This window comes from Nerophis lumbriciformis, linkage group LG23, assembly GCF_033978685.3.
Source record: "Nerophis lumbriciformis linkage group LG23, RoL_Nlum_v2.1, whole genome shotgun sequence".
Lineage (NCBI taxonomy): Eukaryota > Metazoa > Chordata > Actinopteri > Syngnathiformes > Syngnathidae > Nerophis > Nerophis lumbriciformis.
In genome coordinates, this window is record NC_084570.2 from 11,452,732 (window position 1) to 11,474,810 (window position 22,079).

Below are 22,079 nucleotides of genomic sequence, written 5' to 3' on the forward strand. Positions count from 1 at the left end.
CTGCAGCAGAAAAAGGTCCCCAGTCATCTTGGACTCCATGCCACTGGACCCTGACCCGATTCTGTCAAGGATCGTGTGGTGACTGTCTGTGCACCAGTCTCCCCACGTTAAACAAAGTCACGCACAGGCATCCTCCATAAAGGGATACACCCCTACCAGGAGGATCGTCATACTCGTTCGAGTTACCGCCGACGATGATAACACAATGTTTTGTCTTTAAATATATGTAATATCTGTTTTTATCATTTTTTTAAATAAAAAAATATTAAAAATGGGTGTGTGAATGTGAGTGTGAATGGTTGTCTGTCTATCTGTGTCAGCCCTGCGATGAGATGGCAACTTGTCCAGGGTGTACCCCGCATTCCGCCTGAGTGCAGCTGGGATAGACTCCAGCCCCCCCCGCGAACCCGAAAGGGACAAGCGGTAGAAAATGAATGGATGGATGGCCCTGCACTTTTCAGTATGCGGCCCTCGGTGGAAAAAGTTTGATCTGAAATATTAGAAGCTCTCAAAATGGAAAAAAAATTACATTAAAATATAAACAAAGTTTAGTTTAAAAAAAATACAACAATTTGAAAAAATACAACCACCATAATAAACACTGTTAAATATGTAACTGAACATTATTTTATACAGGTATAATTTTTGGCACACTGGGTTATGCAGTTACACAATCCATCATTATTTGTATTCTATTTTTACATGGGAAAAAAAACAAGTAAAAATGTAAGAAAAAAAGAGCAAAAAAAATCAGTATGTTATGAGAAAAAGCTTAAATGTTCTAACTAATATTTTATCCTGCACTACCTTGAGCTAATGCAATGAAATTTCGTTCTTATCTGTATTGTAAAGTTCAAATTTGAATGACAATAAAAAGGAAGTCTAAGTCTAATAATAATGTACTTAGTCACAAAACCAAAGTGTTGTCTTTAAATATATATAAAATCTGTTTTTAACATTTTGCTTAAATTAAAACATTTCAAAATGGCCTTCACATACAGTATTTTGACTTTTCCGTATGCGGCCCTTGGTGGACAAAGTTTGGACCCCCTGCTATAAACCAAGGTTCTTAAACTCGTTTGCATTGAGGGCCACAATGCAGTTATGGCTGCTCTCAAATGGCCGCTTGTGACAGTCAATATATATGAATTATAATGTATACTTGCTGCATTATGTCGTTACACAATTCACTATGGATTTGATTATTCTATTTTTTTTGTATATACAAATTGATGGATAACATACTTGCTTTTGAAATCATAAATCAGCGGGACAAGCATTTAATATATGTTGGTAATATATGTCCAAATTCTATTTCTCTTGTTCCATTACATGCTTTTTATACCACTTTTAATAATTGTTTTACCTGTAATAGATTTAATAGAAAAGGATGTTAAAAAATGAGTTGCGGATGGAATTTTGGACATCCCTGGCCTAGAAGGCAAATAAAGAGTAACTTAAAAAGTCCTCCAACCCTTAAGTACAGTAGCCTTACTCGAGAAAAGACTATGTAGGTGAGCTCTGTTCCTAATTAGGTACATTTTTGTACCACAATTTGAGACAAAGCGCTTACTTTTGGCGAAATGAGACAACCAACCCCGTTCTCCCCTACTTACAAAATGTGTCGTTATCCAACACCACGTCTTTTTTAAAGCATCTTCCTGTTGAAAAACAGTGAATGAATGCACTTGTGAGACAGCGCCTCTTCTGGATTCATAGCTGCAGCACTTTGTGCACCCTGCAAATAGTGCCATCACAGCAATTTCTATTTGGTTACCCCCAAAAACGATTTACAATTTAAAGCAGAAAAAAAGAATCCACCAATATGTCGGGCAGCCAATGTCAAATCAAAAATTTACGGGGCTCTACTGTATATATTGTATGCAAGTGAAAGTTGATTGTGACATAGCGTCGCTGTTGGAAACCATGAGAGACATTTGTGACATGCAGAGCGGCAAGGACCGGGTGAGCGTGCACTCAGTCAAAAACAAGCAAGTATTTGAGGGAAAATCACCTTGGTCAGGAGGTGAGAAGGCTTTCCAGCTATGCTTTTCAGAATGAGCGAAGTTTCTTGATCCAGATAGGAGTGCTTGGGGTGAGGAGAGAGAAACAAGAAAGAAAAAAAGAGAAATTCCATAGCGGAATAGAAAAATATTGAGAGAAGTCAGTGTCGGATGAATCCTGAAAGATTAATATTCGCTGTGATCTTCTGCCATGAAATGTGAAAGTGAAATTAAATAAAAAGGGTGCAGATTATAATTGTTAGCTGAAGCTATGAGAAAATAAGCATTGATTAGCTTTTACATTATAACACATGTCTGAAATATTACAGCATCTAGGCATATGAGCAGCAACAATGTATACCTATTAAAAATGTGAAACTTCACACCATACACATACATATAATATTACCGCAATATTAGGAACAGCAAAATCTAATGAGATTGCAAAGAAAAGCTGTATCAAAAAAATTCTCTTACAAATGATTCCCATTTGTGACACTTGTGGTATTATTTACAGGGTTCATATTATGATTTTCTTCCTACATTTAAAACACTTCCTTGTGGTCTACATAACATGCAATGGTGGTTCTCTGGTCAAAATTTTACATAGATTTTGTTTTACACACCATTTTCAGGCCGCATTCTGACTGTCTCTTCAGGATGCGTCGTTTTGTGGGTGGTCTTATTTACGTGGCTCCACTTTCCTTTTTTTGTTTTTTATTGTAGCAACATGGTTGCTAACGTTTTGGAGCGCACTTGTGTGTGTGTGTGTTGACAGTTAAACTTGCTGCTGCTGTTGTGTTATTTTGATAAAAAAAAAAAAAAAAAAAAAGAGTCATTACCCCCTTGCTATGTTGGTTTGATATTTAAACATAATGTACACAGAGTCTACAAAGTGTGCATTTTTTTTCTAAAATAGAGAATTTTGTCGAGGCTAGAACCAATTATTCATGTTTACATTGTTTCTTATGGGGAACTCTGCTTCACTATACAACCTTTTTGGATTACAAACCATGTTCAAGAACTAAGACAACACAAGTTTCCACTATTCTTGAACTTTTGTGTTTGAAGTTCTAAACCGCCACAACAATTGATTCAAATAAATCCACTTTGACAGTGTCAGTGAAAACTTAAGTACCGTATTTTTCGGACTATAAGTCGCAGTTTTTTTTCCATAGTTTGGCCAGGGGTGCGACTTATACTCAGGAGCAACTTATGTGTGAAATTATTAACACATTACCGTAAAATATCAAATAATATTATTTAGCTCATTCATGTAAGAGACTAGACGGATAAGATTTCATGGGATTTAGCGATTAGGAGTGACAGATTGTTTGGTAAACGTATAGCATGTTCTATATGTTATAGTTATTTGAATGACTCTTACCATAATATGTTACGTTAACATACCAGGCACGTTCTCAGTTGGTTATTTATGCCTCATATAACGTACACTTATTCAGCCTATTGTTCACTATTCTTTATTTATTTTAAATTTTAAAGTTCTATTTTATCCACTAGCGACGCTGAGATCATTATTCATGCGTTCGTTACGTCTCGTCTCGACTACTGTAACGTATTATTTTCGGGTCTCCCTATGTCTAGCATTAAAAGATTACAATTGGTACAAAATGCGGCTGCTAAACTTTTGACAAGAACAAGAAAGTTTGATCATATTACGCCTATACTGGCTCACCTGCACTGGCTTCCTGTGCACTTAAGATGTGACTTTAAGGTTTTACTACTTACGTATAAAATACTACACGGTCTAGCTCCGTCCTATCTTGTCGATTGTATTGTACCATATGTCCCGGCAAGAAATCTGCGTTCAAAGAACTCCGGCTTATTAGTGATTCCCAGAGCCAAAAAAAAGTCTGCGGGCTATAGAGCGTTTTCTATTCGGGCTCCAGTACTATGGAATGCACTCCCGGTAACAGTTAGAGATGCTACCTCAGTAGAAGCATTTAAGTCCCATCTTAAAACTCATTTGTATACTCTAGCCTTTAAATAGACCCCCCTTTTAGACCAGTTGATCTGCCGTTTCTTTTCTTTTCTCCTCTGCTCCCCTCTTCCTTGTGGAGGGGGGGGGGGGGCACAGGTCCGGTGGCCATGGATGAAGTGCTGGCTGTCCAGAGTCGGGACCCGGGGTGGACCGCTCGCCTGTGCATCGGCTGGGAACATCTCTGCGCTGCTGACCCGTCTCCGCTCGGGATGGTGTCCTGCTGGCCCCACTATGGACTGGACTCTTACTATTATGTTGGATCCACTATGGACTGGACTCTCACAATATTATGTCAGACCCACTCGACATCCATTGCATTCGGTCTCCCCTAGGGGGGGGGTTTCTCATAGTCATTCACATCGACGTCCCACTGGGGTGAGTTTTTCCTTGCCCTTATGTGGGCTTTGTACCGAGGATGTCGTTGTGGCTTGTGCAGCCCTTTGAGACACTTGTGATTTAGGGCTATATAAATAAACATTGATTGATTGATTGATTGATTGATTAAATTGCCTTTCAAATGTCTACTCTTGGTGTTGGGTTTTATCAAATAAATTTCCCCCAAAAATGCGACTTATACATGTTTTTTCCCTTCTTTATTATACATTTTCGGCCGGTGTGACTTAAACTCCGAAAAATACGGTATTATCTTGAGGAAAATCTTGGGATCTGAACCGAGGATGTCGTTGTGGCTTGTGCAGCCCTTTGAGACACTTGTGATTTAGGGCTATATAAATAAACATTGATTGATTGATTGATCTTTGAAAAGACAACATTTTTGATAGAGCTCTCATTAGATTGTGCAGGTGGAACCAATATTGTGGCTGCTATCTTAGCATAGTTAGAAGCACTTTAGTGACAATATATCCACACGCAATCAAGCAAATGTGCATGCACAACAACAAACTCACACACATGCACTTACAGTGGCCCGATCCACTTCGCCCTCTTGCGAGGTAAAGTCGAGGTGCCGCCTGGCCGTTTTACCGTTGGCCCACCGCAGTGTGACATGCTAGAAAAGTGCATGTGTGTGGATGGAGATAAAAGAAAGGATGCAAACAGAGATAATATGAACACATGCAAGGGGGTTGGGAGGCACGTTGCATGCAAAAAGTCACTATTTCACTTTCTTGCTTTCTGTCCTTCCAGAAAGTGTGCAATGTGCAGGCTTTTGTGAGAGCGCTACAATGCTCAGTGAGTAAAAGGAGTCATTCAGGAGCAATAAACACTGTTAATATTATAATCACAGTCACACTTAGAAGATCACAATGCATTTATAGGCACAATGAACGTGGTGTGTTGTAAACACATGCGGCGTCTCACGTGCACAATAACAACCTGATTATGGTAAATTAGCCTCATTGTTGGTTAATTATTTAGACGTTAGACGCTTCATTGCCTTCAATAAATGTGATTCTTACTGGAAACACACACACACAAAAACAAACAGATATTGTTAGCCATGCTCGTCATACCTCTGTGCTCGTCTGGTTTTGCACGGTGGGGCTACTCCTGCCATCCCCTTCTCCAGCTGTCGTCACTTTATCAATGTCCAGGGAGTCCATGCTGGACGCGGACACACACGCCGAGTTGACGCTGGAGCGCTGGGACGGGGCCTCCTGTTCACTCACAGCGCCCACCGAGCCCGTCCGCCGATGCTGCCCACCGCCAGACGAGCCGGACGAGGGTCGCCGCAGCGTGGCGGAGGAGAAGGAGGACGAAGAGGACGAGGACGAGGAGGAGGTCTGACGGGCAGCTTCGTCCATGCTGAGGGAGGCCTTCTCCAGCTGAGAGGTGATGTCGTCCAGGGAAATGTTGGAGGCAACAGGGCGGGTGGTGGAACTGCTGCCTCGCACCGTGTTGGCAGGAGATGCTCTGGTGCTGCTACTTGCACTACCTGTTTGAGGAAAAAGTAGTGCAATTTACACAACCAGAGTTTTTTTTGGTTTGTTTCTTTAACAGGATAAATGAAAGACTGGTCCTTCAGTACAAATTCATATAGAATAAGATAGGATAGACTTCATTCATCCCACAATGGGCAAATTGTGAGGTTGCAGTGCAGATACAAAAAGTCCACAAAAAAAAGGTAAAAACACATGAAAACAAGAGGGAAACATCAAAGATTACAAAGGACATCAAATACATTCAAAGAACACAGAGCTGATGCAACCAGCTGCCACTTCAGCGGCACCATTTCTACATACAGCTACAATGTGAAACAACCAAAGACCCAACAATTAACAATAAGTACTGTGTTTTTGTAAGCAAATTGGAAGAAGGCAAGTAATCTTATGACTCAAGTGATGGATGGATACATGCAAAAATTGAGAAATGATCCCCTGTTTCCAAATATGTTTATTCATATGTGTAGAGATGTGTGCAAACTTTACTTAGGAAATCCATGAATCCATTGCTTAAAACACCAAAATAGGAGCGCAAGACAAGAACTAAAACACTACACACAGGAAAACACCAAAAAACTCAAAATAAGTCACGGTGTGATGTGACAGGCCGTGACAGTACACCTACTTTGAGACAAGAGCTATAGCATCCTTGGTTATGGTTTAAATTCAAATCCAACAATTGCGAGAACGACTTTTTATTGTCAATAGCCGCTACTGAGTTTTGTTTTTTAATGATTTCTGCTTGTGGTGTGCCTCAGGATTTTATCAATGAAAAAAATGTGCCTTGGCTCAAAAAAGGTTGAAAAACACTGGGTTAGACCAACGCTCATACAACTTTTCAAGATAATTTAATGATTACATTTTTGATTACAATATCATCAGACAAAACACAGCATGGTAGTGTAACAGTATCAATTAACTATTTAAATTATTTTTTACTCTGATTTAAATCCTTTGATTTTTGTCCTTGAAGCCCTCCTCATGTGTGTATAATTTTTAATAACAAAAACGACAAAATACATTTTTTGATGATAAAATATATTGATCTTACCACTGTAGCATCCACCATATACTTATACTATACTGGGAATCGTTACTGTAGTTAATTGTATCGATCCGCCCACCTTTGTTTACCTTGACAAGCTCTAGCGTGTGGTTAGCGGTTAGCATATCCTCTTACTGTGCATAGTGTAGTATGTTTAGCTATTTCTAATTCTCCAATGATACTGATACAAATGTTTATTTCCCACCATCGGAGGCTGTGATAGGCTCCAGCACCCCCCGCGACCCCGAAAGGGACAAGCGGTAGAAAATGGATGGATGGATGGATGGATGGATGGAGGCGAGGGTTGCAGACTAAGAAATAGCTTTGTACTGTGGAGGGATGTTAGCCGCTAGCTTGCTAGCAAGGACTTTAAATTGCAATGAAGACGCTTTCGTTCGCTTGTCTGTCATGAAAAGGCATTATCACGATAAGCGCCAAATTTATATAATTTATATCATATATGAATCTTAATTGTAATATAAGATAGTAAATCCAAAACATGTATTGGAAGCCCTGCACAGAGGCTTATAGTGCATGCAACAGTGCTTTTTCATGACATCATCGCAGGTAAATATTTGCACAATATTAAATAATGAACATATTCAACCCAGCAAAAAGTGATTTTGTTTAATCAGTCTAATCATTTTGTGAATTTATTTATATGTTTTTTTATTTACTGTGTGGATGATTTTGTACATCTTTTTTACCCGAGTGCAAAACTAGTGTACACAAAACTACCTCCACTGCTTCCCCCTCCACTGGTGCCGGCGTGCTTGGTGCTGGCACTGCGTCCCCCAGGGGCCCGCTTGCTCTGGCTGCGTGAGTTTGGTTTAGAAATGGTGGTAAGCTCCTGTTCAATGGTACACAAGTCAGCCATGAGAGCATCCAAGTCGACTGTGTCGCCCTGGTTCAGTGCCTCTGCGTGGGGTAAAAGTAAGCAAAATTATTGGGGGCGGGGGTAGCTATCGAAAAATGAGATGATTTAGGCCTTACCGTTGATATTATACATTGAGAAGCGGTAGGAGAAGTTTGCCATGTTTGTCTCCTGCCTGAGAGGAGGTTTCTGCAGTGCCTTCTGTGGTCTGCTGTCATCCAGACTCTACAGAGAAATCACAAATATGTCATTTCAGGGGAATAAAACATCAACACTGATGACACAATCAATGGTGTCTGTCTGCTTCATCATCACACACAGAATCGCACTAATACACAACACAAAGGGTGGTAGGAGGAGTTGCTAGGATACAGAATGGGGCGACAGGATTAGCGGTGTTCAAGTTGCCATGGTTACAGGCCATCGTTTGCCTCAATCGTGTAGGCAAGAGTGTGTGTGTTGACCTGTGTGAGCTTGTCCAACTCCCCCAGCCAGGCTCCGAACATCTTGTCCAGGTCTTGGTCCTCCTTATCGCTGTCCTCCTCGGCTCCATGGTCCAACTCGTCGTCTGACACTTGATCCATCTGCCACACACATGTGCCGATAGAAAAAAAGCACACTTGAAATCTAAATGACTGAGAACAAAAACACACACACTGAAATATACCCAAGGCTCAGTTAAACCTCACTGCCTGTTACCATGACAACCGCGCATGTCCACTTGCCCGCGCCGGCTGCATGTCTCAGATCAGATCAGTGACACTTTAACCAATTTGTGTGTGGATGACTTTTAGGTGAAAGGTCATAGGCAAGAGCATTTCTTTATTTGTTGGAGTCTTGTTTTGGTAAAACATCCGTTTGTGTGGGCAGCTCCCTCGCCGAAAAAACCTTGGGTTCTCTAGGACAAGCGTAGTACATGGAAGGACGGATCAGTTAATGTGCTCACATTTATCTGCTTCAGAGACAACAAAAAAAATTCAAAATAAATAAATGGTATGGAACACTGTAATTTCAGTTTTTGCGTGTTCTTTGCATAAGTGTATTTGGACAAGACCACAATATGGATTGTCCCATGACGCACGGTAATCCTGGAGACAGTGCCATAAAAACAATACCGGCCAACTGTAGCAGAAAAAGGAAAATGATGTGAACCACTGTGTTCTGTCACAAGGTGATGGCGGAGCTCCCTCTAGTGGCCTAGTGAAACTGCAGCTGTGTGACCCTTCACCCATATCTAGATGTTTTACAACAGCTTGATTTCACAGACAGCTGTGTCGAGGTGGGGATGTTGTACCGGAGTACCAAGCACAGGGTAGTTTGTAGTTTTAAAGATGTTTTTATGTAAGTTATAAAAAGGCCTCATAAAAGTTAATATAAAATTAATATAGCCGTAAAGGTTCAATAATAAGGTTACCTGAATACAGTGGCGGGCCGTGCGTTTCCCACCTAGGCCTTCAGTGATCTCCGACCTCAATGATTACCTCTCAAAATACCATAATTGATGTCCCCACATGACCATTGCTGGAGAAATACTACCGTATTTTTCGGAGTATAAGTCGCTCCGGAGTATGAGTCGCACCGGCCGAAAATGCATAATAAAGAAGAAAAAAACATATATAAGTCGCACTGGAGTATAAGTCGCATTTTTGGGGGAAATGTATTTGATAAAACCCAACACCAAGAATAGACATTTGAAAGGCAATTTAAAATAAATAAAGAATAGTGAACAACAGGCTGAATAAGTGTACGTTATATGACGCATAAATTACCAACTGAGAACGTGCCTGGTATGTTAACGTAACATATTATGCATACTTGCCAACCCTCCCGGATTTTCCGGGAGACTCCCAAAATTCAGCGCCTCTCCCGAAAACCTCCCGGGACAAATGTTCTCCCGAAAATCTCCCGAAATTCAGGCGGACTCAGGTCCATGAGGACCTGAGTCCGCTAACCCACAATATAACCAGCATACCTGCCCAATCACGTTATAACTGTAGAATGATGGAGGGCGAGTTCTTGGTTTCTTATGTGGGTTTATTGTTAGGCAGTTTCATTAACGTCCTCCCAGTGCGGCAACAACACACAACAACAGCAGTCACGTTTTTATATACCGTAAAGCAGTTCGTCTGCCGTAAACAGCAATGTTGTGACACTCTTAAACAGGACAATACTGCCATCTAGTGCATTTGATGAAAGCACTTTTGTGCGTGCCACACATCAATGCATCATCAGAGTTCAGCATTGTTAGAAAAATAGTGACAGAGAATAGAACAAGGATGGACAATTCAACCCTTAACTCAACAATGAGTAGATGAGTTGTATGTGTGTGTATAGGTGTAAATAAATGAACACTGAAATTCAAGTATTTATTTTATATATATATATATATATATATATATATATATATATATATATATATATATATATAAAATAAAATTAATATATATATATATATGTATGGCCCTGCGATGAGGTGGCGACTTGTCCAGGGTGTACCCCGCCTTCCGCCCGATTGTAGCTGAGATAGGCTCCAGCGCCCCCCGCGACCCCAAAGGGAATAAGCGGTAGCAAATGGATGGATATATATATATATATTTATATATATATATATATATATATATATATATATATATATATATATATATATATACACACATACATACATATAATAAAATAAATAAATATATATATATATATATATATATATATATATATATATATATATATATATATATATAGCTAGAATTCACTGAACGTCAAGTATTTGTTTTATATATATATATATATGAAATACTTGACTTGGTGAATTCTAGCTGTAAATATACTCCTCCCCTTTTAGCCACGCCCCCCTCCCACCCCGACCACGCTCACCCCCCTCCCCCCACCTCCCGAAATCGGAGGTCTCAAGGTTGGCAAGTATGATATTATGGTAAGAGTCATTCAAATAACTATAACATATAGAACATGCTATACGTTTACCAAAAAATCTGTCACTCCTAATCGCTAAATCTGATGAAATCTTATACGTCTAGTCTCTTACGTGAATGAGCTAAATAATATTATTTGATATTTTACGGTAATGTGTTAATAATTTCACACATAAGTCGCTCCCGAGTATAAGTCGCACCCCGGGCCAAACTATGAAAAAAACTGCGACTTATAGTCCGAAAAATACGGTATACAGGAACACATTTACACCCTACTGCGCATTGAATCACATCAACAGTATACAAAACAGGTTATTTTGTGGCGCATTTAAAAATCAACTAAAACGCATGAGCAACTAAAACATATACCGTAAATTTCTCTGCTTGGCTTATGCAACTTCCGGTCAATAAAGTTTGATTCAAAGTACACACTTCTCTAAGATATATTAACTGCCCTGACCACATGATGGCGACAAATACACATGTAACAATGTTAATTAAATGACAAGCATGACACACTTTAACAACAAGAGTTTACAACTTTTAGTTGTGACAGAACAGTTACTGTCAACAATATGTGATCTGATTGGCTATTGCAACTGTCTATCAACTCTATGTGTTCTCAAATTCATCCGCTATCGAACCCGATGAGTATACAATCACAGGACGCATAAATGTCACGTTCAACGTGAGGCCATCTAAAAGGCCTTACTGACAACAACTCGTGATCTGATTGGCTATCGCAACTGTCTATTACTGTATGTCCCCGTGCACAGTACGCCCGCATTGTTGATTCTGAAGGCCACTGGCAGATTTCGTACAGCATGGCAACATAAGCTCGCTGAATTCTGATTGGATACAAACTAAAACTAAAAACAACAGCACAGGACCAAGCATAATATGACATGAAGAGAATATGAATACTTTTGGAATAAATTAAATAAAAAATTGTTTTTGTCTTTTATTATGATCATGATTTCTGCTTATGTTAGGCCAGCAGAGAAGGCCTTGCTGGCCCTGACAGCCCACCACTGCCTGAATCAAATTAATGTCTAAGACCACTTATAACCCCTGTCAACAATGGAAAATGGTTCGTTCCATCTGGATAGCGGCAAACTAGCTTAGAATACTTCAGCCAACACAGACGTCAAAACATGACAGCTCACCTTTAAGCATTCCCAACAAGGTGAGGTGATAGAATTCATGTGAAAATATAATAAATGTATTTGTACCAGCATAGGAGAAAGTTATGTACAAGTTGTACTTTCGCATTTCATTGCCCATAAGTATGGTGCGTTCAAAGATCCTTGATTAAAGTCACAAACGGAGGCATCACTAGTTTTTAATAACATGACTCTTAAGAGATGCACTAATAATAATATTAATGATGTATCATGGTGAGTGTTGTTGTCCACTGATGATAATCCTATCTGCATCAGCTAATCTCTACTTTACACTCTGAAGCAAAAGAAGACATATTTACAATCATATTCAAGTGAATAATTTGTAGGGTTTTTTAATTAAAAAACAACTTTTTTTCCCTAAAAAAAACAAAATTATTTATCAATAAATCATTATTTAAAGTTTATTTATATAGCCATTAATCACAAGTGTCTCAAAGGGCTGCACAAGCCACATCAGGGCAAGAAAAAACTCAACCCAATGGGATAACAATGAGAAACTTTGGAGGGGACCGCAGATGTGGGGACCCCAGCCCCCCCAGGCGACCGGTGCAATGGAGTGGATCTAGTTAATAGTGTGAGAGTCCATTATTAGATATGTTCTAGACCAGTGGTTCTCAAATGGGGGTACGCGTACCCCTGGGGGTACTTGAAGGTATGCCAAGGGGTACGTGAGATTTTTTTTAAATATTCTAAAAATAGCAACAATTCAAAAATCCTTTATACATATATTTATTTAATAATACTTCAACAAAATATGAATGTAAGTTCATAAACTGAACATCAAATCAAGTAGGCTATTCCATTCATTACCATAAACCCAGAGTTTCCCCCATGCCATGATGGTTTGACCCTCACTAAAATGTCTGTCAAAAAGAAGTGAAAAGAAACGCAACAATGCAATATTCAGTGTTGACAGCTAGGTTTTTTGTGGACATGTTCCATAAATATTGATGTTAAAGATTTATTTTTTTGTGAAGAAATGTTTAGAATTAAGTTCATGAATCCAGATGGATCTCTATTACAATCCCCAAAGAGGGCACTTTAAGTTGATGATTACTTCTATGTGTAGAAATCTTTATTTATAATTGAATCACTTGTTTATTTTCCAACAAGTTTTTAGTTATTTTTATATATTTTTTTCCAAATAGTTCAAAAAAGACCACTACAAATGAGCAATATTTTGCACTGTAATATAATTTAATAAATCAGAAACTGATGACATAGTGCTGTATTTTACTTTTTGATCTCTTTTTTTCAACCAAAAATGCTTTGCTCTGATTAGGGGGTACCGTACTTGAATTAAAAAAATGTTCACAGGGGGTACATCACTGAAAAAAGGTTGAGACCCACTGTTCTAGACAATTTAATCTGATCTTTAAAAAGTAAAAAACTAAATAAGGTTATGTTTTAAAAAGATGGTTTCAACCAAATGCATGCAACAATTAGTTATTTAGTAAATGTAAACATCCCAAGTGGGTGTGTATGGGTAGGCGACATAGGGTTTAGGTTGGAATAGGGGGGCCCTTAAGATGTTTTGTGTATGGGGGGCAAGAATTTGGTCCTACGCCCCTATTTAGAGAACATACAATTATGGCATTCTAAGCCACAATGTGTTCATTTTGACTCACTGACATGTCATAAATACACAAAAAAGCTCAGAGAACACGCCAGCTAACGTGCAAACAACACCTCTAAATTGCTAATGTTCATTTATTGCACACCCTCTGACTCTGCAGCAGACATTCAGTTATTCTGTTCTTGTGACTATCAACATCATGTGTGGTAGTGCCAGTAAAAACAAGGTCAAGGAAGAAAAAGTGCAAGAGAGGGTGCAATACGGCACTGAGCGTTATCGGGCGCTGACGCCGCTCACCCCTTCTTATCACGTCTGTTTGGACAGCATGATGCTATTCAGTGAATGAACCACCAATGCCAGCCATATTGCACAGCACAATACGGTTTTTACTACTACTGACTCACAACCGGGAAGCTGTGTCAACCATTAGTCACAGGTATCGCAACAAAGTCAGCAAAATTCTTCCAACTTGACCAGTCGCTCTTATTGTGCTTTGGTTGACTTGAAAGGGCTTACTCACCTGGTTGAGTGAGTAAGGTGGTCTTCTGGTGTTCGTATATGTGTTATAATGTTAGTCATATTGTGCCCGGTGATGCTGCAGATGCAAATGATGCTAACGTTGAAACTACACCGCCTCAGCTACCAGCCTAATCCCACGGAATTAGTGAATAACTTCCTGTTTCTGAATGCTCATCCAACACTTATCAAGTATGCAAACCCACAACAAGCACGTGTGTGTATGTGCTTGTAAAATCAGACCACTCCCACACAGGCCATGGGTGTGGGAGGACCTGGATGGCTTGCGTCCAACTGTTCTAATATTCTCTGTGGTGCCTCTGTGTGTGCAAACACACACGTTTGACAGCTGTGTTTAAACAGCAATCAGCCTGCAGTCCTTCAAGACAAACTACACCCAACATGAAAGATGATGCAAATTTTTCCCAACTGTAATGAGTCAAAATAACAATTAAAAAAAAAAAGGAAAAGAAAGAAACACACACACAAAAACATTGGCTGCTGTCAGTCTAATGGAACCACAACCTCAATGGTGGACACTAGCGGAGTTTTAAGTGAATTACCACCTGAGTCCATGCTTTTAAGCTTATGGAGTGTGACCCGAGGGAGGTAAAGGGACGGGTGGATACTGTGTGTGTGTTTCCTGAGGCAACATCTTAAACCAGACATCCTTGGCCTTTTATCTCCTCCTACTACCGGGTAGTGCTCTCATTTGAGCATGGATGGCACTCATCTGTCTCCAGTGACTCGACGGGTGGCTCACAGGTCAAAAGGGTAAAGGTCAAAGATCGCAAGTCTGCTCTTTTTACGTGTCCCTTTGCTGCTCAAGTATAGATGTTTTGAATAAGCAGAGATGACAAAATGGTACACGATGCTCTTTAAAAAGTGCAGGCACAAGCACAGGATGAAAAAGAGCTGGCGGAGGAGAGTATTTCTATCTTTAGACACTCAGTGTTGGGAGACTTAAAAACCAGAGCGATGTGTGTGTAGGAAATACAGATTTAAGCAACTCTAGATTTAAAGTATGCCAGCATTAGTTGCACTTAGTTTAAAGGGTTTATATCGTACATTTGCAACTTTTAGACTTCTGTTTGAAATGTTGTACTCATATTTTACAGAGTATGGATGGGCAATATGGCCTAGAGCACAGGTGTCAAGTGCAAGGCCCGCGGGCCAGATGTGGCCCGCCACTTCATTTTATTTGGCGCTCGAAAGCCTGGAAATAATATGTATCAATAAAGTACTGTAACTTTTCTTACTAAATGTATTCTTTCTTTCTATTTTGGGAGATATATGGAAGAATGGCCGTACGCGACCCGAGGGTCCCTGGTTCAATCCCCACCTAGTACCAACCTCGTCATGTCCGTTGTGTCCTGAGCAAGACACTTCACCCTTGCTCCTGATGGGTGCTGGTTAGCGCCTTGCATGGCAGCTCCCTCCATCAGTGTGTGAATGTGTGTGTGAATGGGTAAATGTGGAAGTAGTGTCAAAGCGCTTTGAGTACCTTGAAGGTAGAAAAGCGCTATACAAGTACAACCCATTTATTTATCATTTATCATTTAATCGCAAATAATGTTAACCTAAATATTGTCTAATTACTAATTATTATCAAACATTCAAACCATTTTTTGAATAGAAATAAATGCTAATAATGATTTCAAAGCAAGTTATCCATCAAATTGTGCAATTTAAAAGTAGCAATAGATATCATGGTAAAATTGTGAAATGTACTGGGGTTTTTTTACAGCATTTTTTTTCTAAATGAAAAAAACAGTACTTTTTACTGTAATAAACTGTGGTGCCGTTTTGGCATTTACAGTAATACACCCAAAAATCTACAGTTGTTGATTAGTGGTAAAAACAAAACCAAACTGGCAGCTCAGGTGCCAAAATTGTACCGTAAAATTGCAGGGTTTTTTTTAATTTACAGTAAAAAAAACTAATGTAGATTTTACATAAAAATTCGGACAACTGAGTTGCCTTTTTTTTTTTACCATAAAAACAGCAGTACTGTTTTTCTATTTACAGTAATATACACTAAATTGTGAGGTGAAATTATTGCAACTTACCATGTTTTTCTTACATTTTAGTTTTAAAAAATCCACTAATAAAATGCATTAAAAAAATTGTGTAATAATAATATTCACAGTTAGAAGCGGCCCTCTGGGGCCAGACATAACTGCGATGTGGCCCTCAGTGAAAACGACTATGACACCTCTGGCCTAGAGTCTATATAGCAATATTAGGGCTGCAACTTTCGATTATTTTACTAATCAAGTGATCTATTGACTAATTTGTTCGACTAATCGAGCAATCAAATAAAACACACGTTCTATCCACAATGCGACTTTAGGGGAAATAGAAATAAACAAGGATTTTCTAATGACCTTTCTTCTTATAAATGCACATAACTTTGAAATTGCACTTTTACAGGAGTGTCACTATGTATTACTTAAATGGAAAAAAAAGTTCAAAAGTAAAAAAAAAAAAAAAAAAGCTGTAAAGCCAGATGAACATGAACCAGGTAATCAATAACACATAAAGAACAAGACTAAAAAAAGACCCTGACTAAGTATGATAAATTGAGTGGAAATGTATTTAACAATTTAACATATACACATTGTGACGCTTTGGGTGGCCTGATAGCGATAGTTGTTGTGATCCCAAAATGCAGAGGACAGCAGGAAACAGCATGCATGTAAAAGGTAATTGAATTTAAGAAACAGGAGGCTATGCAAACATGAGAAAAAACTAGGCGACAAGGTAAACTTAACAGAATGTTAGCAGTGAGCAACAGTTTCCGCCTGAGCACCGGAGTGAGCGATCACAAAACAATGTTCCAACACCAGCCAGCAGCCACAGCTGAACCGAAGCAGACATGATTATAAACGAAGAGCAGGTGCGCTGGCAGAAAGAATAAAGGCGCAGCATAAAAAAGAACAGGATGTGAAAACTACAAACTAAGTGTGCTGGACAGGAATTAAATGTGAGTGTGAATGTTGTCTGTCTATCTGTGTTGGCCCTGCGATGAGGTGGCGACTTGTCCAGGACCCCGCCTACCGCCCGAATGCAGCTGAGATGGGCTCCAGCACCCCCCGCGGCCCCGAACGGGACAAGCGTTAGAAAATGGATGGAAGGATGGACAGGAACTAAACACTAAACCACCAATACAAGACAAACTGTCAAGTCGGACGTGACCCGTATTATAGTGGTGTTTGATATTTGGACATATACAATTAGTTATCATTAACATACAAATTGTTGATGCAAACATGTCCTCAAATGCCTCCATGTATTTGAATAAAACTTTTGTTATGCAAGTCAACCATATACTATGTTAGCTACCTGAATGGACTTTTACCTTGTTTTAATGTTGAATCATTGATGTAGTGTTATTATGAAATGTCAGCTCTGGGTAAACATTTTACCCAATGTTTGTTTTATTCACTTTTGAGCCCTTCTCGCTCTTCCACTTTGTCGTTTTTCTGAGCTATCTCTGTCTGTTCGCACTTTACTAGTCCCACATCCTTCCCACTTACACACACACACACACACACACACAAACGCCACATCACCGGCAGCACAAACTGCATCACCAATAAGTGCACTGCGCTCGTGAGCAATACAAAATCTGCGTATTTAACTCAATAATCGCTGCAGCAACAAAATACAAATCAATGCTTCTTAATCTAATACAATTGATACATTTTAGCGATTAATCATTGCAACCCTAAGCAATATATTTATTGCAGCATAGAACAACAGATAACAACACATATTATAATAATATAATATTCAGAAAATAAACCATAATAGAACCGTTTTAAAATGGGTTACAAAGGCTCCTAATTTGGCTGCTGGCGCATGCGTTATTGTTAGTAATAATTTCTCAAAACTTTGACCAACCTACTAGTTAATTCATTGTTATTAGCTGGTTACTTTAGGCTGCGTAGTAAGCACTCAATCTGCTGTTTGGCTACTTTACATTAGTTTGGGGCAATACTACAAATTTGGGTGTGGATCCAATACTATGGTAAGTAATTATAAAGGCAGTATTGGCCATAGCATACTGATACTTAAAAGTTTCAAGATCATTAAGTGATTCCAGTTTTGATCATAACTTTAATCAGAAAAAACACAGAATGGCAGTGTAACAGTATTAATTAGATATTTAAATTGGTTCCCATTTCACTAATATTACACACAATAGACAGTTTCGGAATCCGTGACGTTATACGGGCACACATCGCAGCGGCAACCATAATGCATAGGTGTAGTTTTCGCATGACAACGACAAATACGATTCGACATTAACCAGTTATATTTGTTAAGCTATCGGAGAGGATTAAATGCTTTTGGGGGAAAGCGGTATTATGATAAGTGTGGGATGATTGACAATATAGACGCCTACGCCACAGAAAAAAAGCAACAAAATCAAACTAAGGGCATCAGTCACCTACCCAGATATCGTCAACTATCATCTCTTCTCGTCTTCTCTTCTCAATCTTCCTGGCATTAATGAAAATTAATTACATTAGTGGCTCCATGTACTGTTAGCTTACTATATATACACACACTATACTAGTATAGTATATATAGTAAGCTACCAGTACTATATGGTACTATACTACTGTATATAGTATACTACTTACTATACTACTAAACTATAAATATTAAAAATAAATTCTAGTTCGTATTATATTATCAAGCATTGTTTGCTGATACCCGTATGAACATCATACATTCAATAGGCCTTAGAAATAATCAAAAAATATATCTAATACCGGCATAACAAGAATAAACCATGTCATATTTTCACTCAACTTTCTGATCAAGATATTACAATAACAGAAGCTAGCTTATATGCACCATTGCCAGCTAACAGCAGCAAGTGTCCTTAAGTTCCCATACCCCCCTATTTAAAACACAATATTCAACTTTATGTTTAAGTAACCTATACCTATCATGAACAAAATTGCTCATAACACACTGAAATAAGGGAACAATTTCGCTGTTAGTTCGGCTATGCTAATACGAGACAGCCACAGTTGTCGTCTTTTTGTCAACAGTTGCTCCGTTTTCTCGCATTGGTTATTGATGATGGCTGAAAGTCAAAAGAACAATACCGTACACCGCTCACTGTCATTGGAACAACCGACAATATAGCAGCTAACCTCTGTTTGCCAGCTGTTCCTAAATGTCGATTTGTTACGTGCTGTTTACTTGCGTTCACCCATCCAATATAGCGACCGTCTTAAAAATCGTAAGTCGTATGATTTCACACAAAAAGGGACTATAACTAAACATAAGCAAACACTACTATTGGCTATTATCCAAATCCTTTGGTTTTTGCTCTTAAAGCTCTTCCTGTCACGGTTTGGGTCGCAGCTTACTGCGGGGTTCGTTCTCTCGAAATGCAGACGGACGACTCCGGACGAAAGCGTGAGGTAGGATATGATTTATTCCTCATAAATCATCCAACTTACAAAAATACAGGCAAACAACAAAGGCAAGCATGCCTAACACACGGGTAGCTAAGGCAAAAACTTAGCGCAGGAAACATAAAAGCTAACACTTAGCATAAACTAGAGACAAGGCAAAACTCACGTAACAGGTGCATATAGCAAACAATGACGCCAGGCCGACTGACCGGCAAAGGCAGGCTTAAATAGTCCCTCTGATTAGTGCTCGGGAAACAGGTGAGCGTCCCGAGCACCAATCAGAGACAGGTGGAAACAATAAGCACCCATGGTAACAAGCAAGGGTGCACAAAAACAGGAACTAAGGGAGTCCAAAACTAACAGAACATAACGAAAACATGATCCGGACCACGGATCATGACACTTCCATGTGCAATGACTTTTTTCCTGAGTTTGTACACCATAACAAAAATGACAAAAAAACCTTCAATCTAACCACCTAAGTATCGACCATATACGATACTAAACTTGATATTGACACTGTCGATTCGCCCATATGTTTTCGTTTAAGACATTAGCTTAGCTGTTAGCATTGCTTCTTGAATCCTCCTACAGTGTGTAATGTAGCATTTTTTAGCCAATCATGGCCTTGTAATCCTCCAGTGATATGGTTAATTGTAAGAAACAGTTTATGTGCCACCATTGATGTGAGGATTAGTAACTAAAAGGAGATTAGCAGCACACATTTGTTGCAGCTTTTCGTATTCAAATTTGCGGAACACAGCTAGAAAGTGTCATCAAAACACATTATCGTGGTATAGTGATAAAATAAAAATCTGTATCGTCGGCCAAATTTCTATAATTGATATGGTGTATTGTCTTTAACGCGCAACCTCCTGTGCACGTGCTATAATTTGGGATTAAAGATTTAACGATAAACGGTAATAAAGTATAACTGCTGTAAAACTCCCAACGGTTAGTATTACCGCTATGCTGTGGCCTTGCGCCACGATCAAGTACATGTAGGGGAAACCCTGGTTTACAGACAATTTTATAAACACAGACAAAGATGTCTACAACAGGAAGTGAACACGTGTGATGCCATATAAACCGGAAATTAAGCCAAGTGAACAATGAATTTACCTTTAGCAATAAAACATTTTAAAAATTAATATGGACGATAAACCTATTCAAAAACTCAAATACAAAAATATGGCTCTTAAAAAAAACAGAATATCTAATGTTTTTCGACAAGACATTTTTTTTAAATACAACTTGGTTAAAATATTTTAGTGTGTGTGTATATAAGGACTTTTTGAGCGCATTCAACAATACTGCAATAATAACGATAACGGTGATAACTTTGGTCACATTAACCGTGATATGAAATGTTCATACCATTACATTCCTACTTCTGAGGTTTATGGTTAGTGTGTTTTTAAGTTATCCCTGGCTGAATTTATATGCAGTCATGTACGACTCACATGACAACTTTAGGGAAGTCCCGAACCCTAAACCTTATCTTAGTAAAAGTTGGATACATATGCTTTGCCGATAATGAAATTAGGACTTCTTGAGTTTCCTCACTGAAGATTCATTACAGCAACCTTCACTTGCCACTTGCTTGTTTCTGTCTTAACCTTTGTTGTCAGTAAATGAAATACATATTTTATTGGCTTGGCTTCACAACAACAACACTTACGTGGCCATTTAACCTTTTCAAATCCGCCAGACCCCAGTACAGGTTGCATTTGTATTTCTACAATAACTGCTACACGACCTTTTTATCATACATACATTCACGCGTATGTTACCATACAAAAGTCAGCTAAACGTTAAACCGAACCAATTCCAGACAAACAGAAGTAATTTCAAAAGAGATCACGTCAATGGGCATGTTAAAAACAAACAAGCAATCAAAGACCAGCATACGTCAATAATACTTTAATTTTTTTTAAAACAGCACTATTTGAAAGCCAACACTTAGCCCATACAACAGAGTAAGTATCATCATTCAGAATATACACATTTTTAGCATTAAAATGTCTTGAATTGCTTTTGCAGTATGTCTTGGGTCATTATCCATCTGCAATGTGAAGAGCAGTTTTATACCATTTGGCTGTGTGAGCAGCATCTTGTTACTTCTGTCAGCAATCACATCAATATCCATTTGCAGCCATACTGTATATGCTGGACCATAAGTGCCTCTACCATAAATTATATCTGATGCAGTATGCTCTGGATGGCGAGCCTTGTCCCTTACTTTTCTCTTTCCATTATTCTGATACGAGTTGGCTTGTCCAAAGAATCTGATCTGACACATAAGGCCTTTTTAGAATGGCAACATCTAATCTGGTTTCCTCTTCTTCCAGTGGTGTGCGCTTTGTTAGTAAAGTTAGTTTACATTCAATACAAGTCTGTTGATTTAAAAGCAATTGTTTCTACCAGAGAGTCATTGTGGCATCACACACTACAGTTAGCCATTTTGTGTCATGTGGTGGACAGAGCCATGCAAGCACATCCCTAACTAAAACCATAATAAAAAGAAGGTCAGTCATGATTTGAAAACAGACAACAGAAATAATCTTGCAGACTCTGTTCCCTTTTTCACATGACATGGAATAACTGAGG

The 22,079-nt window shown here is 38.9% G+C and overlaps 1 protein-coding gene across 6 annotated transcripts in view; it reads right to left on the reverse strand.

The window, feature by feature from the left end:
• Window positions 1–22,079, reverse strand: part of raph1b (Ras association (RalGDS/AF-6) and pleckstrin homology domains 1b) — a 74,365-nt gene that overhangs the window by 16,853 nt on the left and 35,433 nt on the right. For 3 of the 6 annotated variants that reach the window (XM_061985077.1, XM_061985076.1, XM_061985078.1), the window contains exons 3-8: window positions 8,290–8,409; window positions 7,945–8,050; window positions 7,690–7,869; window positions 5,478–5,899; window positions 4,928–5,014; window positions 2,015–2,089 (exon numbers count right to left, since the gene is read on the reverse strand). In XM_061985077.1, coding sequence (XP_061841061.1) covers window positions 2,015–2,089; window positions 4,928–5,014; window positions 5,478–5,899; window positions 7,690–7,869; window positions 7,945–8,050; window positions 8,290–8,409 — 990 coding nt within the window. The remainder of the gene's footprint in view (window positions 1–2,014; window positions 2,090–4,927; window positions 5,015–5,477; window positions 5,900–7,689; window positions 7,870–7,944; window positions 8,051–8,289; window positions 8,410–22,079) is intronic. The other 3 variants (XM_061985080.1, XM_061985079.1, XM_061985081.1) reach the window with 3 other exon arrangements.